Source organism: Brachionichthys hirsutus, chromosome 11 (genome assembly GCF_040956055.1).
Source record: "Brachionichthys hirsutus isolate HB-005 chromosome 11, CSIRO-AGI_Bhir_v1, whole genome shotgun sequence".
Taxonomy (NCBI): Eukaryota; Metazoa; Chordata; class Actinopteri; order Lophiiformes; family Brachionichthyidae; genus Brachionichthys; species Brachionichthys hirsutus.
Window position 1 is genome coordinate 9,909,212 of NC_090907.1, and position 16,625 is coordinate 9,925,836.

Genomic DNA, 16,625 nt, shown 5'->3' on the forward strand with positions numbered 1-16,625 from the left:
GTCATTCCAAAGTCATTTCAGCCTGTTCAAAGAATGGAGTCCAAAAGAACATGTGTGTGGATCTTTTTTCCAAGTTCCTTTGATAAATGAACAATGGAACAATTACAGAACACAAGTTGGATGCGGCGTTTTTTCAAGATGCTCAGTGAGTCAAAGAGGAGAGAGGAGTACAACACCGATTTAAAATATAGAGTGAGGGTTTAATAATGATAGAAACCCACGATATGTAACACCTCAAAGCAGCACATTGGCACAAAGTTAGAAGTAAGACAGCACGGAGAGGATAAAAACCTGTCTCGAAAAAATAACCGGAATAAATATCTCAATAAATAAACAGGTAAATATCTCATTAATTACTTTGAAACTAATAAATACATACATTGAAAAATATGCACATCGGCAGAAATCAATAACCCAAAAATTAAATAGTACTTAACACAGAGTTTACTTACAAATCATAAGTTATTGATTCCTCAAATCAAAAGGCACATTTATTAAGATGTAAGAAGGGGGGGCCTGCGACTGACCACACGGCTGTCAGAACTGAACGAACCAGACGTGCAATGGCTTCACTAGTTCTCTGTATCGGCACCATTGAGCGAACCGGAGTGTCTGTGTGCAAGTCTTTGCATTTATGGGTCAAAATTGTGGGGTGTGTTTGGGGCGGGGGCCGGGGGGGGTCTTGTTTTTTTAAGTGACTTTGTTTTTCAAGTATTGAGAATGACCCTCCCATAATCGAGAGGTTGAGTATCGTGCTAATTGGCTGTCACATGACCTGATTATCAACCCTGTTGCCTTTAAGCCACTTTAGATTTGTCTAATCTGGTGAAATATCTGAAAAACATGGTCTACCAGGATCGATGGTCTACCAGGATCCGAGGTCTACCAGGATCCATGGTCCACCAGGATCCAAGGTCTACCAGGATCGATGGTCTACCAGGATCAATGGTCTACAAGGATCCATGGTCTACCAGGATCGATGGTCTACCAGGATCCAAGGTCTACCAGGATCCATGGTCCACCAGGATCCAAGGTCTACCAGGATCGATGGTCTACCAGGATCCAAGGTCTACCAGGATCCATGGTCTACCAGGATCCAAGGTATACCAGGATCCATGGTCCACCAGGATCGATGGTCTACCAGGATCCATGGTCTACCAGGATCCAAGGTATAGCAGGATCCATGGTCTACCAGGATCCAAGGTATAGCAGGATCCATGGTCTACCAGGATCCAAGGTATAGCAGGATCCAAGGTCTACCAGGATCCATGGTCTACCTGGATCGATGGTCTACCAGGATCCATGGTCTACCAGGATCCAGGATCCATGGTCCACCAGGATCCATGGTCCACCAGGTGACCCGGGCCGCTTGGACATGAAGCTGGCGTATGACTGGACATCAGAGCACACCATTGGTTCTCCTGTCGTTGATCAAAAGTAAATTCCTTTCCCACAGATTGACTTCAACTGTTATTCTGCGATGCTCGGTGCGTTTCGTGGGTTGTTTGTAATTCATTCGATTTACAACGTTTCTGTTTTAGCTCAAACAGCACGATGCTCCTTCCGCAGTCAGTAGCTGGATCTTTCTGCATAGAGGAGACCAATCGTAACAGACGTAGGACTACAGCAAGTTTTTCAAGTCAAGGGGGGGGGAAAAGGCTCATTTTGATGGAGGACATGGTGTCTGTTGAAAATATCTTCACCTTGCATGATAGGAACAAAATGGAGGCTTTCAGTAAGGCTCCTTTGATTCTCCCGGGTTTATGTGGACATGTTTGATAAACATAATGTTGACTAAAATCTGTTGGACATGAATTCACCAATCATAAAAAAAAAAAGACAAAGAAAGTACATCAGAAGCGTTTTTTAAATGTCTTGCAGCAAAATGTGTCTTTGAAGCCACACAGTCTTTTAGCATCCTTGGCACCTCGGGTGGAACGAGAACTCGAAGGATTGTTTGACTCTGCCGCATTACCTCATGGATGGCGAGAAGGATGTGGCCGAGACTTCAATGGGGTCGGAATAGGACTTCAAATAGCAGCTTATTTCACTTCATACTTAGAGCAACATTCATTAAACACATCTACTACTGTGTCCAAACAGAGACCTGCTGCCAGGTCATCATAGAGTCAACAGTCATCAGCAAGCACGTCTAAAAACCACACCTGTGAGCTACGCGCCGCTGCTCAAAGACAACTTTGTGTTCCAATTTGATCTTTTCTGATTGATATCAAACACAATAAAACACTACAAAATTCAGTCCCAACGATTTTCGATTTCCGTTCCATTTTTTTTTCTGTTTTTTTTTTTTTTAAATGGGGATCAACTGGTAGAAAAATACTCTTCAAGACATTGTTCATTTCACTTGTGCATTTGGTGGCATCTCATCCAAAGACCTCGGCTAATTTACAGATTGTTTAGGGCGGAGCCATGATTTGGGGGGGGGGGGGGGGCTGGATCTGTAAGGTCGCCGTGTGTTAGGTAGAACAGACTCACTCAGAGGCCTCAGCTGTAAGCACCTTGACTGATTCAACAGGTACAGAAGCAGGATCTGACACTCTTCATGATTAATAATAATAAAAAACAGGGAAAGAAGTGGCATAAGGTGAGGGAGTTCAACAATAACACACATCCTTTCAGTAACAACATAAATAACCTTGTATTTGGTAAGAGAGGACCTTAATGAACCACACAATGACTCGAGTCTTTCTAGCTGCTATTGCATCTTCCCTTATCGGCTGTCCCTTTGCACCACAACCTTCCTTCCACCGTGGCCTCTGAACTTCAACCAAAGGTCAACACCAGTGGTATCAGATGCTCAAAGATACTTCCTCAAAGAGTGCATTTACTCACGTGCACTCCTCCTTTCCATTTCGCGATCAAGGTTTGAGTAACATATGAGGTAAACTTAGAGGTAAAGGGTGACGTCTGTTCGTCTGACTGATGAACAGGCCAATATGAAACCAATAACTTCCCCAAGATCTCATGTTTGCGACTATGTGATTGTGTGTGCCGTTGGGGGGGGGGGGCTTGGTCAATATGTTTAACATGTAATAAAATATACCAATTAAAATTATGACAATCATATGTATATATATTTATATTTATATATATAAACATAATTTGTTTTGTGTGTGTTTTCCTTTCTAAATAAAAACAGACATCTGAAACACATCATTGGTGCCTCTGCCACTTTCTTCTTGTGATTAAAGTCTCTGACTGCAAACTCTAGATCAGCCAAACCTCAGTAAATCCTCTACGGAGGCTCCAGGTGCCTCCAACGGGGCCCGGTCTGAGCGCAGTGCACCTTCAGCAGGCGTGGACCGGTGAGGAAGGCCCCAGATGGAAAAGAGAACGAGTGGAACGCAGTGGACGGCTGTGGGGCTTCGGAGGGCCACTCCAGAGATGCTCTCTCCTGTCGACACCCAAAACTCATCGGTCCAGAAAACCCCCCTCCTGTCCCCGGCCTGGTCTCATCGGACCGCCTTGTGCTTTCCCCCACAGCAGCCGCACCTCTCGCCACACCGCAAGCAGGCGCGCAAAGGCAAGTAGCAGCACATGCAGGGCACGAAGAGCGACAAGGCCAGGAGGGCCAGCCAACGGGCGCAGCAGAGGGGGTGTGGGCGGCCCCCCATCGAGTCATCGCACGAGCAAGGCTCCCAGAACTCCCCCTCCGAGTCGGACATGCAGTGGTAGAGAAGACTCTCTGCGCACCACACACAGGTCCACTGGCGTAGGCAGTGCAGAGCAGGGTCGGGGGCATCTCTGCAGCGGCCCCGCCCGTTCTCTGAGGCGCTGAAGACAGAGCGGCAGTACACACAGCGAGATGAGCATGACGAGGAAGCCTGAGGACATGGGCTGTCGTCGTCGGGGGAGATCGCCCCCGGGTCGCAGCTGCTGCTGCTGCTGGCGCCCCCTCCTCTCTTACGAGTCCGCGACCTGGGCGTGGCCAGCGAGGTATGGATGCAGCACGGGGAGGGCGAACCTTTGCCCGTCTCCTGAGGTGAACCGGCACCCGGGGACACGCCTGACACAGCGTTGGGCATGGACACACAGGTAGGGGACGACGAGGACAGACGCTGGGAAGCTTTACTGTCCAAGCTCACCGTCACGTCGCAGCCTGCCGTCCCCACCCCTGCCAGCTCCTTCTCAAAGCGAACCACGCACAGTTCGGACTTGTCCTGCAGACTCCCCCCGCCACCCACGACCACCCCCCCAGTCAGCCCACCAACCATAGTCCTAGTGGCCCCCGCCCGCCTGTAGTCCTCGTAACCTCGAGAGCCCCACAGGTCTTTGCAAGGGTCCACGCTGCGCAGGTCTCCCTCCTCCAGCAGAGAAATTGTGGGCGAGACGGGGGACAACGGAGACGAGGCTGGAGGACCCACGGGGGGAGTCGGTGGCGCAGGAGGCGGCGGCGGGGGTGCTGGGGGACTCAACACAACAGTCATTTGTGAAAGCTGCTGCTGTCCTGGCCTGGCGTGGATCTGTGGAGAGGGTGTAGGGTTACAGGGTGACTCAGGGAACAGCGTGTGCTGTGCAGCTACAGAGCGCTCAGCAAATCTCCAAAAGATGCACGAGTGATTTCACTCTGTAGGACGTCAGTGTGTCGTTTTATTTCCATACCTCATATCACATAAAGAAGACAGAAGACAGAAGACACATGAGAGACAACCGGTCCCGTCTCTGGCGTCTCAGAATGTTGCAATGGCACTAACCTCTGACTCGAGACACTTCCTGAAGCCTTCTCTTATTAGACTCGGTCATTAGATAATGGTGGTGAGGACACAGGAGGATTATCACAGTCAGCTTCTTGGAGCAGAAAGGGTTGCGCTACCTGAGCAGGTGTCTGAGTGGTGACCGCATGGCTGGATCCAAAACTAAACTCTTCCGAGCGCACGAAGCAGGCAGACGACGACTCACTCGTCACTATGGTGATGGGTTTGGGTAGCATCTCCTTTCTGCTGTTGGATGACGACTCACTTCCTGTATGGGACTGGCAGAGGCTGCGTGTCATCCCAAAAGTCAAAACATAAAAAGCCACGTTGGGGCCCAGTGGTGGATTGAACAGGCCGTTTCAGACAGCAAACGGTGAAACGCCGAGCTCGGATACTCACAGCTTGTCCGTCGTCCTCTGTGTCCGCCTCCTCGGGCGTGGAGGACGAGGGCGAGTCAGAACCTTCATCACACGGAAAGAGCGTTTAGACTTTGATACTTGTTTCCTCAAGCCTCTTCAAACTAAGGACTTTCAACGGAAACAAGACCGCAAGGGCTTTTTTGGAATGCTCCTCTTAGACACGATGTTTGACTGTACTTGTACACTAACATTCTATCTAATAAATATATTCATCATCATCATCATCATCATCATCAATGTAATTAATAAAATATGTATTTTCGTTTGGGAGCTAAATCTTTCAACCCCAATGTATTTTAGTCTTATTGGCTAAATGTATTATTTAGCCGCTTTTATTTTTGCAAAAAAAAAATAATCAAAAATCAAAAAATCACACAAGAACAGTTTAAATAGCTCAATGCAACAGAGTTAATTTTTTTTCCCCACATTCAACCTGAAAATACTTTCCACTGCAGTCTCGAAATAATTCAACACAATGGATAGCGTCCCTTAAAAGGAGCTCGCATTTCTGAGCCACTGAAACACTTGCTAACCTTCGTAGTCTCGCTTTAGTCACCGAATCCCAGACTTTTATCTGATGAGGACTACATCTACATAAGAGATCCATATCCGAACTCCAGGATAGCCTCCGAGGAGCTTCGGACGGGCTCAGACGGGGCACAAAGGATTTTGGGGATGGCGTTCTGGGGAGCCGTGAAACAAAAGTGTACCTTTTGGGGGGGGCTATAGTGGTAAACCCGGAGCAGAAAGAATGAAGCACCTGCTGAAAGGAACACGCTACCTATAGCGAAACAAGGTGTGTGTGGGGGGGGGGGCTTTGTGATGCTCTGGGGGCCGATTTGTTTCCTGAGGTGGAAACCTGCAGCCTGTCCTGTCCTGTCCTGCAGCTTGGGCGTCATTTGGACAACAAGCAGACCTCGACGTCCACCGAGGCTCGGGTTGCCTTGCAAAGCGGACGCCGCTCGAGTGGGATTTAACGAAGGAAGCGGCACCAAGTAAAGCCAGAATATGACAGAATTGCTCAGGAGGAACGGACAGAGCGTCCTCAGTAGCAGGTCACGTTGCAGGTCAAAGCAGCCGAGGGGTCTCTGGGAGACGCCCGTGCTGCGTTGATCTGCGCATTGAGCTTTTAAACGTGACTTGTGTTGATTTGGTGACGGGCGAACTCGTCCCACCTCTGTCCAGTCTGTCCAGGACGGTCTGCAGTCCTTTCTCGAAGGAGACGGCGTCGGCGGGACTCTGGAACGTAAGGCCGAACTTCCGATCCTCCACTCGCCAGTGGTGGAAGATGGGGTTCACCTTGTTGTACACCAAACCCCTTTGCACTGCGCATTCCAGCACCGGCTAAAGGGACACGCGCGCGCGCGCACGCACACACACACAGCAATGCAGGAGATGTGAAACAGGTCAGTTGGCCAACCAGCACCAAAGACAGCCATAACGCGCGCACGCGCACACACACGCACACACTCACTGCTCGATCTCGGAGCCGCTCTCCACATATGACGTGTTCTCTCCGCCCCCTGCCGTCACGACTCCTCCCTTTACGTATGACCACGTGACTGAGGCCGCCACCTCCGAGGGGCACCCAGCCGCCACTGGAGTCGTCGCGCGTCATCACCACCGCACGAACGCGCACGCTGCCGGGGAAGCCAAGAGAGAGAGAGCAGAGGCCGGTCTGGTTAAACAGCGCGATGAGACGCGTGCACGGACACGGTGCAAAAAAAAAAAACACTCACGCGCGGGTGCGCGCGCGCATGCGTTCGATTGAGAAAGAAACATCATCCTGTCGCTGTGCGCGTTGATGCTGAAGCTGCTGCCTCCAGCTGAAGGGTGCCCCCCCCCCCCCCCATAAGGGAGGTTGTAGTTTGTAGTTTGTCACGTGACACGTCTGCGGCCATTAGAATATAAAAGTCCACGTTGAGAATAAAGCAAACTAACAAGCAAACGGGCAGAAGCGACGGAAGGCCGGTACAACGGGAGGGGGGGGGGGGGGAGTGTTTCCCAGACAGATGCATCAATGAACGCGCCCGGTCGCCATCAGAGGCCGCGGCGCCGCAGCTCGACGCGTGAATGGACCGGATGCAGCCGCGGCGTTCAGACATTTTATTTTAAATCACGCTGAATTGTTGGGATTCTTTTCCCAGACGCGTCTCCTCTAAATTCCGCCCCTGCTGCACGCGCTCATTAACCCCCCCCCCCCCCCCCCCCCCCGGTTTGATGTCCTATTTATTTTTTTATGAATGGACACAGACTCAGACTGGGTTCCACACCGCGCCTTGGCTTCATACGGAAATCTGACGAGGCCGAAATGCACTTGGAAAGGAAAGGGGAACGAGTGGGTGAGAGGATGGAGAGGAAACGAGAGATGGGGGGGGGGGGGGGGGGGGGTAGAAAAGGGAAGAAGGGAGAGGAGGGGGGAGGATGAAGGAGAGCGAGCGAGAGGGAGAAAAAAAAATCACATTTCATTCATAAAGTTTGGCTTTAAAAAATCATAATGAAACCCCGAGACACGTTGATAAAACCACAGCGCCCCCCCCCCCCCCCCCGTTTTACCGGAGCCATGAATGACGCGCTGCTCGTCTCAAACTCGCCACATTTCGCCCCCCCCCCGATACATTTATGACTGATTTCACGCGTTTAAACCAGAATGGTTGCGTGTTTCTCCTCATTATAATCTCATGTGCGCGCGCGCGTGCGGATTGTTTGCCACGTCCTCCCGACGCACGGCAGCACGTTGCTGGTTCAACACCGATCACATATGAAACCGATCAGAAACGGGCTGTTGCTGCTGATGGGAGGCTGCGTAATGGCTACATTATAGATCCCCGTGCGTGATATTCGTGCGTGACGCTGGAGCGCTGATGCTGTTTCTATCCGCTGAATAATGTGTGCAATGCTAAGAATGAAAATGTAAGGACTTACTCGCCCTCCATGGCTCGCTGTTGCCCGTCTCTCCTCTCTCTCTCTCTCTCTCTCTCTCTTTATCCTCCTTTCAGGAAGCGGCCAGACTCACATCCTCTCTCTATCTGCTGTCATTTTACTAATCTCTCTCTCTCTCTCTCTCTCTCTCTCTTTCTCTCTCTCCACCTTGATGTCGTTTCGGTGTATCAGGATAGGCTTGAGGTTGCAGCAGCCATTTTCCGCTGGCAGCATCCTCCCTCTCTCTTTCTCTCTCTCTCTCCCTCCCTCCCTTGCTCATTCCCTTTCTCACGCTATACCTGCCCTGTACCAACACATCCGTGCGGCTGCTCGTGGCTATGTGTGTGTGTGTGCGTGCGTGTGTGTGTGTGTGTGTGTTTCACTCTGATAACGCAAACCAGAGGTTGATGAATGATTAAAAATTAGCACCGAGCTGCTGACAAGAGGGGAATAAAAAGCGGGTCAAACCATCAATGCCCTCCGGTTGACCCCTGATCGCCACGGGTCAAACCATCAATGACCTCCGGTTGACCCCTGATCGCCACGGGGCAAACCATCAATGACCTCCGGTTGACCCCTGATCGCCACGGGGCAAACCATCAATGACCTCCGGTTGACCCCTGATCGCCACGGGGCAAACCATCAATGACCTCCGGTTGACCCCTGATCGCCACGGGGCAAACCATCAATGACCTCCGGTTGACCACTGATCCCACGGGGCAAAAATCAACGATTACCAAAGTAAAACGGAACTGACCAGAGTTCTTTGACAGCATTTAACACTTGAAACACAAGTTCGACTCACGACTCTGTTCCTGCGACCATCAGAAGGACCAGGCATCAGAGGATTCAGCACCACGGACAGCAATACAGGAAGGAAAGTCATCCAATACGCACCTTATCAATATTCATTGGTGAAATAGTGACCTGTGTGAACGACCCTGGGCCTGTGGCACCTTTGACAGGAAGCCCGTCTCTGTACGAACGCAGGTCGGCGGCCCAGCCCAGATTGTGCAGCTATAAAGACTCGTTAGCCGGTCCGGAACCAGCGGAGGGTTTGACGTCCTGCCCGAGTGCCGTGCAGTCCAGCAGTAAGCAGGGCGGTTTGGTCTAGGAGTGTGATTCTGCTCGCCACAGGTCATGGGTTCATATTTAGGACAAGTCTATTTCAAAGTAGTAAAGGCCAAACTGTTTAATTTAATATCTGTTAAAAAAAAAAAACACACACATCATGTTGCATAATGTGTCAAATGAGGACAAGTATATTCACCGTGCAGCAAAGTCTCCTGGACTCCACTGGGGGCCCGTTGTCCTCCGTTTGGCCCTGAAAACAATCCGACTGAGCAGAGAACACCGGATCCTGATCCTGGGACCGGGGGAGGCTCTGCCCAATAGCACGCTTACACTCTAACTAGTCTCTAACGAGTTAACTCACACCAGTAACGGTAAACCTGATTCAGTCACACAGTAAAACACTTCGGCGCTACGGGTGTACCCTCAGATAACACCACACAACTGTTTTTGCTTTAAAGTTATTAAATTGTGATATTAAACGCACACAATGGATGACAAACCATTATCTCGTGGTTGTCTTCCACAATCAATAAACACGGTGACACATTCTAATAAGTTGTTTTACATATATATATAGTTTTATGAATCAGAAAAGAATGTGGCGATTGATCTGTGAAGCATTAAATCATGGTTTGCTTTAAGTTCCCGTAAATTACTTGCTTCCATGGAAAGTTTGCGTTGGTGTAAAAAAATAAAAATACACACACAGTTTATTTTCTGAAACATTTATTGCAGACAAGTTCTGTAATGCGAGATCAACTGGATTACAAACCATCTCGGGGGGGGAAAAAGAGGCATTACCATTTAGAAAACACTCAAACTTAAATGGCAATTCTCTCAGTTGCTAGGATACGAGGTGAGGGCAATATATTTCTGTGAGCTCTACTGAGGGGAAAAGTAACTTTGTATACAAAGAGTTTGGTTTGCTTGAATTCTGATTTGTGTGTGTGAAATGTTATGTTTATAGTTTAACACTGTAAACAACTTTACTGTTTAAGAGACGAGCTCCGAGGACATTCAAAGTGGTAGCTGAACTTCCAGGTGATCTGTGACACCTTTAGCTTTGTTACTCATCTTTTAAAATGAAAATAAATCCCAAGACAGGAAAACCCGCAGAACCCAGGAAGAATGTGTGTTCGGTTTCCTTGGGTAGGCAACAGATCACCGAATTTCATCTTTGAAACTGCGTTTGAGCTGGCTGGACGTACGCTGGGCCGTCGGCATGTCGAGTGCGTCTGTACATGGTCGAGTGTAATTCTGGGGGGGGCGGATTACACAATCATTTCCAGCTGTCGTGCGTATTCAATGACCTGCTGGGCCAGCTCGGTAGAAGGGATGGTCACCTCTTCGGTCCGCTGCTGCTGACTGGTGAAGGAATAATAGCCGTCTGAGCTCAAACTCCATCCCCTCTGAAAAGAAGTCGGCTTCGTTAGCAGTTTGCTCCCCTTAAGGGCACAGAACGCAGGAATTAAATGCGCTTCCACGAGATAGATTTGAGTTGAATTGTTGTGGAGGCTTTACCGTGACGATCTGGTGCAGTAGCGTTGTGATTGGTTAGAATGCAATAAGAGGCTGGATTGGCCTTTGCTCATCTTTATTTTGCTTGTGTGTGTGTGTGTGTGTGTGTGTGTGTGTGTGTGTGGTTCTGTGTCATGGACTCACACTATAACAATACAAAATGTAATAATGAGGCACGTGCCGCCATCTCCGATACTCAAGGCTAAACCAAGATAATGAAACTTTTGTGCTCACGAAACGGACTAGTGGTCGGCCTCGGAACTGCACCTAAAACTAAATAATATGTTAGTCCTGTCTTCATAACAAGAGCAGTTTAAACACTTTGCATCCTGTCACAAAGGCAAATGTACGCCTGTTTTTCCACCACTAAACGTTCAAATTATTTTTGCTTTAATTTAGAAACCTCCTTAATCAAGTAACGTATGCTAGGATATGTTTAACCTGTTCCTTTTTTACGGAGACAGCATTGATTTGATGCTAAATTTACATTGTTCCTGCATGTTCAGGTAGCGCTGCCCCCCACTAAACCAGCTCAATTATTCATTATTATTAGTTCATTACTGAACATGGCTTTTCCAGAACCAATGGAAGCTGGTGTATCTTCTCGGCTCAAATGTTTATTTGCAGTTTTCACTTACTGCTTATAATTTGACGAATGTACGTACCTTCTTGGCATACTCGGTCATCTTTTTGGGGGAACTGAAGAACAGCACCCGGGTGGCTTCACTGAACTGGATCTGCTCATACGCTTTCTCTATACAACCAGCAATCTCATCACTGCAATTGAGAAGGTCACAGTATTAATGGATGTTATCTTTTAAAGACAACGTCACTATCATTACCGAGTCTCCCTGATGAACACCACTCACTATAGTCAAGGGGAATGAGTTGAAATGTTTTTCTAAAATAGCACCGACAGTTTCACTGTTGTAATTTCCTGGAGCTTAATGTACCTTCTTCTGTCAACTTTAAATCAGTTTCAAACAAGCCATAACTTGTTGTTCAATGAAACCAATTATGATACATGCCAGTATTTTCCACAAATAAAACAGGATCACAAGCATTAAAATGTGAAACAAACAAAATGTCACAGAGTAATGCTGAAATATGATGGACCGATAGATTCTTACCGAATTGTGTCTAGCAGAATATCTATAAAAAAGGTGTAGCTCTCAGCGGGGATGTTGCCTTTGGCAAGAAAAACTTTGTTATAGCTTCCCTCCATCAGGTACTAAAAAGGCAACAAAAACACAAACTATTACGAGAGTGTTCAAGTTTAACTTCTTTTTGACAGCGTTAATAACATAACTCTACCGATTTATTATTTGGGGTGAAAATGTTCATGCATTAATTTGAGAATGTAAATTACAAGTGAATAGACGTATATAGAGGTTATACACAAGCCACCGCCGATCATTTAGTGCAATAGCAAGTCCTTTGCATGGGAGCAAGTTGCAACACCTGCTCTAAGGAGACGGGGTGCCTGATGTATACGTTGGTCTGAATATCTCGGGCACTTAGTCTCTCAAGTTCCGTGTGAAACTCTGAAACACGGTTCTGTGAGAGCAGGAAAAGCAGGTTCAGTCCAAGCAGCTGGTGCATGTAGGCGGCTTCGGGTAGTTCCTCCCTTCAGTGGAAAAAAGAGAGAACAAATACAGTGATGTTAGAAAAGCCACGCGAGCGCCATGTAACAAAAACTACCGCAAAACGTGGAAAGAGGTGGCATTACTTGTAATCAAAGTAGTAACATTTCAACTGGGCCATGTATCTCTCGAAGGATGGGATGTCTTTCTTGAGGATACTCCACAGGGCTCCAATTTCGAGGACATCGCCTGAAACACAGGCAAAATATGTGTCATTAAGGATGTTGTTATGATAACATTTGTAAATGCCAATCGGCGATTGCTGTGATTTGTTGACCAGTCAATACTTATGAGCCACCGATACTCACGAGCTAAAATAAGCTGCTGCTTGGTGAGAGCCGATCTGCCAGTTGGTAAAAAGTTCAACTCCAGTAGTGAAACCTGTAAGAGAAACATATTTCCCACAGATTATCACACTTATCTCGCTGATCCAACAACATGACACTTAATCCGTGATCACGTGAACTCAGCTGTCAGCGTTTTGCTGCACATGGTTTGGGAGTGTCAAATATAGTCTAACCCTAAACAGCGGAAATTCGGCCATAAGAGATTTAAATTACGTCAGAATTAAGAGTGGAGAAACAAGTCAGATGTTTAATTGTTGGTTAGTTTCTGGATACAACAGGGCGGACAAAGATCTGTCGAAGGGCAAGTTAAAGTGACGTTAACGTTAGCAACAATGGCTACGACTCGGTTCCTAAAAATGTCATTGAAAATGAATTAAATCGAACGTTTAGCCAAATGCTAAAATGTAGCCAAAGGTCAACGGAAGTTATGAGAACGAGAATTCAACAGCATCGGTGAAAGCCGCCCTATTTAAAAAGGAAACATTAAAAACAACACTCAACACACTGTTAGCCCGGCTAGCCTAATGTAGCACTCAACACACTGAGCCCGGCTAGCCTAATGTAGCACTCAACACACTGAGCCCGGCTAGCCTAATGTAGCACTCAACACACTGAGCCCGGCTAGCCTAATGTAGCACTCAACACACTGAGCCCGGCTAGCCTAATGTAGCTCCCTTAGCTACGCTTGCTAATAGCACTAACGCGTCTAAATTGACGACGTCCTGAAATCACAAACACACAAACGGAATTAAACGCTACCTTCAGTTTGCTCAGAATTTCTCCACATTTATTGAGGTTCGGGTTTTTCTTGTTCCACTCCGCTTTGAGCGTCTCGTACAGCCCCGCAGTTTCTTTCAACGCCATGGTGATTCTGCAAATTACACGACACCGGCCGACGGAATACGGCAGGTGACGTAAATGCCGTAAAACGAACTCTCCTCCCTCAAACAACCTGTTTCAAGATGGCCGCTCTGAGCGCGGAGCGATGGCTGGATAGCTTACCCAACCACGGCGTTTTTACGAAAATACGAGAGAAGTTAAATTCAGAATCCCGCAAAAATGAAAAGGTGGTCGCCAAAAACCTCACGTTTTGTTTGGGGGGCGACTTCTTCCTGTGGAATGACGTGGATCGCGTGTTTTACACGACCAACCTGCGGCAGCTCAACTCCGAAGACAGCCGCGGGGACTATCAAACGCTGATGTGCATCAACCCGCCTCTGTTCGAAGTGTGTCAAGTGCTGCCGGGTCCCACGCAGCACCACGTCGCGCTGGTCGGCCGGCGGGGCATCTCGGTGCTGGAGCTCCCCCTCCGGTGGGGCAAGAAATCCCAGTTCGAGGGCGGAAGGGGTGAAATCAACTGCAAGACCATCGCGATGGCGGAGCGCTTCTTCACCAGCTCGCCGTCGGTGATCCTGCGACAGGCCGCGTGGTATCCCAGCGAGACGGACGAGCCTCAGCTGGTGCTTCTAACATCGGACAACACCATCAGGTTTTACGGCTTGAAGTCGCCCCAGACTCCGGTGAAGGTCCTGCCGGTGTCTCAGGCGGAGGACGACGGCAGCGTCCGACCTCCGACCCGCTCCTACGCGGCGTCCCTCGGAGAGATCGCGGTGGCGTTTGATTTCGGGCCCGGCTCGTCCCCGCCTCCGCGGCAGGCGGCGCGCTTCTCCAGAGAGCAGCTGGTCTTCCCTTTGTACATTCTCTACGAAAACGGGGAGACGTATTTGAGCTACACGAGCTACGCAACCGGCTTGATCGTGGGTAAACCCGCCGGACCCCTCCCGATGTATCCTGCAGCAGAAGATAACTACGGCTACGATGCCTGCTCCATCCTCTGCCTGCCCTGCGTGCCCAGCATCCTGGTCATCGCCACGGAAACCGGCACGCTGTACCACTGCGTGGTGTTGGAATCTGAGGAAGAGGAGGAGAAGTGGACCCGAGGCGCCGGCGTGGCGCCGGCTCTCTATGTGTTTGAATGCGTCGAGCTGGAGCTCACCCTTAAAGTGGCCACGGGGGAGGAGGAGGAGGAGCCTCAGGATTTTGATTTCACCTGTCCAATCAGACTGCACCGGGACCCGCTGTGCCAGCAGCGATATCACTGCACGCATGAGGCGGGCGTGCACAGCGTGGGCTTAATCTGGATCAACAAGCTGCAGCAGTTCCTGCGGGAGGACGAAGAGGAGAAGGACCGTCTTCAGGAGCTGGCCAATGAGAGGCGTTGCATTGTGGAGCACATCCTGTGCACGAGGCCCCTCCCCACCAGCCAGCCGGCTCCCGTCCGCGGCTTCTTGATCCTGGCTGACCTTTCCTTGGGCGCCGCCATGATCTGCATCACCAGCTCCTACGAATGCATTCTGTTGCCCCTGCTGAGTTCCGTCCGGCCCCCCTCCCCTCCCCTGCTTTGCTCCGATCCAGGACCGGGTCCCGGCGGCTCCCCTCTGCGCGGGTTGGCCAACAACTCCTTCGAGCTGCACATCCGCGACATCCTGGCGCGCGGCGCCGCCAATCCTCTGGTGCTGAAGGCCGGAGACGGGGACTCGCCGCCGCCGCCCGCGGAGTGTCTGCAGCTCCTCAGCAGAGCCACGCAGGTCTTCAGGGAGGAGTACGTCCTGAAGCAGGACACGGCCTGCGAGGAGATGCAGAGGAGGGTCAAACTCCTGGCGAGTCAGAAGGACAAGCAGCGGGAAGAGCTGTCTCTGTGCAAGAGGGAGGGGACGAGTCTGAGAGAGGCGGCGGAGAGGCTAGCCGACAAGTACGAGGACGCAAAGTATCGTCAGGAATCCAGCGTGAACCGGGTCAAAAGGGCGCTGAGCAGCCTCCAGAGCCAGCTGCCCGTTCTGTCCAACAGCGAGAAGGACATGAAGAAGGAGCTGCAGACCGTCTGCGATCAGCTGAAGCACCTCGACAGCTGCATCAAGCAGGTGAACATGAAGATGGATTACCAGAAGACGCAAGTGGGGAAGGACGTCCCCGCCGCCAGGACAACCGTCTCGCTCGATGCCAACCAGAAGAAGGTTGTGCAGGATGTCCTCAGGGAGCAGGGACAGCAAATCGGGGACATGATGAAGCAGATCAAAGACGTCAAAAATCATTTCAGTTTTTAGCTGTCGCAGAAGTCGGTCAGTTCGGAAATGGATTCACGTTGTAGTTAAGATCTGCCTGTTTGATTGAAAGCTTTAGTCAGAAGGTTGTGTTGCGTAAACTGATACGACTTCACCCTCATCTGTCTCATGATAGAGACGCAATGGATCCATCTTGTAATCGGTGCTTCAGTGTGAGGGACCGAGTCGGGTGGAATCTGAAAGAGTTCGAGTTTGAATCCTGTATGTGTAACCTGTTGAGTTAATAAAAACATTATCTTTGTAACTTATTCGTCTAAATGTCATTTGGGGGTCACTTATATTAGCAGTTACTATTCAAGATGATTGATCAAAAGAAGTGCAAATCTAAGTGGATTACATGCTGGTAATAATAGTCTCTATCCCGTACATAGATGCAGATTTGACACTAATCAAACAATGAGAAATTAACTGGTCTGTAATCGTTAAACTACACGTCGGTCTCTGAAGTAAAGGGACGCAATGGAGCTCAAACAGAACATCAAAATCATGACCCTGAGAGGAGGAGCTGGGCCCACGCCGTGCGTCTGATTTGCTCCTACGTGTGTATGTGCTGAATAGAGCAATCATGTTGGCGTGCACCTTTTAACGCCTGGTTCGTCTCCGGATCGCGGTGCAGCTTCAGGGTTTGCTTCTGTCCACCAGAGGTCACCACTCTCCAGCATTGGTGACCCCACCTTTCTTTTTTTCCCCCCAGGTTTGTTGGTGAGGAATTCCCCATGTAAACGCTCGATGACGTATAAGGAGATGCTTTTTAGGGGTGTCTGATGCTGATGTTGGGGATCCCTCACTCCTCCTTTGGCTCTCCAGCCTATTGCTGTGGCAACGGTGTCGAATTGAGCAGCAGACATGTCAGATGCTTCATGAC

General features: G+C 49.4%; 4 protein-coding genes across 4 annotated transcripts; 1 reads left to right on the plus strand and 3 right to left on the minus strand.

The window, feature by feature from the left end:
• Positions 1-3,473: 3,473 nt before the first annotated feature.
• On the minus strand, positions 3,474-5,014 carry spred3 (sprouty related EVH1 domain containing 3). Its single transcript, XM_068745512.1, has 2 exons — positions 4,835-5,014; positions 3,474-4,484 (listed from the first exon to the last, which is right to left on the minus strand). The coding sequence occupies exons 1-2, from the start codon at positions 5,012-5,014 to the stop codon at positions 3,474-3,476; spliced, it is 1,191 nt and encodes a 396-aa protein (XP_068601613.1).
• A 97-nt stretch (positions 5,015-5,111) lies between these two features.
• LOC137901478 (sprouty-related, EVH1 domain-containing protein 3-like) lies at positions 5,112-8,070 on the minus strand (the record flags this gene model as incomplete). The annotated part of the gene is made up of 4 exons (XM_068745513.1): positions 8,060-8,070; positions 6,609-6,774; positions 6,310-6,478; positions 5,112-5,176 (listed from the first exon to the last, which is right to left on the minus strand). Coding segments are annotated over exons 1-4 (411 nt in total), but the record flags the coding sequence as incomplete, so codon positions are not given.
• A 1,769-nt stretch (positions 8,071-9,839) lies between these two features.
• psmd8 (proteasome 26S subunit, non-ATPase 8) lies at positions 9,840-13,517 on the minus strand. Its single transcript, XM_068745406.1, has 7 exons — positions 13,398-13,517; positions 12,600-12,672; positions 12,378-12,480; positions 12,110-12,275; positions 11,779-11,879; positions 11,314-11,425; positions 9,840-10,539 (listed from the first exon to the last, which is right to left on the minus strand). Exons 1-7 carry the CDS (start codon positions 13,500-13,502, stop codon positions 10,402-10,404), a joined length of 798 nt encoding a protein of 265 aa, XP_068601507.1. The 5' UTR covers positions 13,503-13,517; the 3' UTR covers positions 9,840-10,401.
• An 83-nt stretch (positions 13,518-13,600) lies between these two features.
• Positions 13,601-15,985, plus strand: nup88 (nucleoporin 88). The gene has a single exon (XM_068745554.1). The coding sequence runs from the start codon at positions 13,601-13,603 to the stop codon at positions 15,740-15,742; it is 2,142 nt and encodes a 713-aa protein (XP_068601655.1). The 3' UTR covers positions 15,743-15,985.
• Positions 15,986-16,625: the final 640 nt, after the last annotated feature.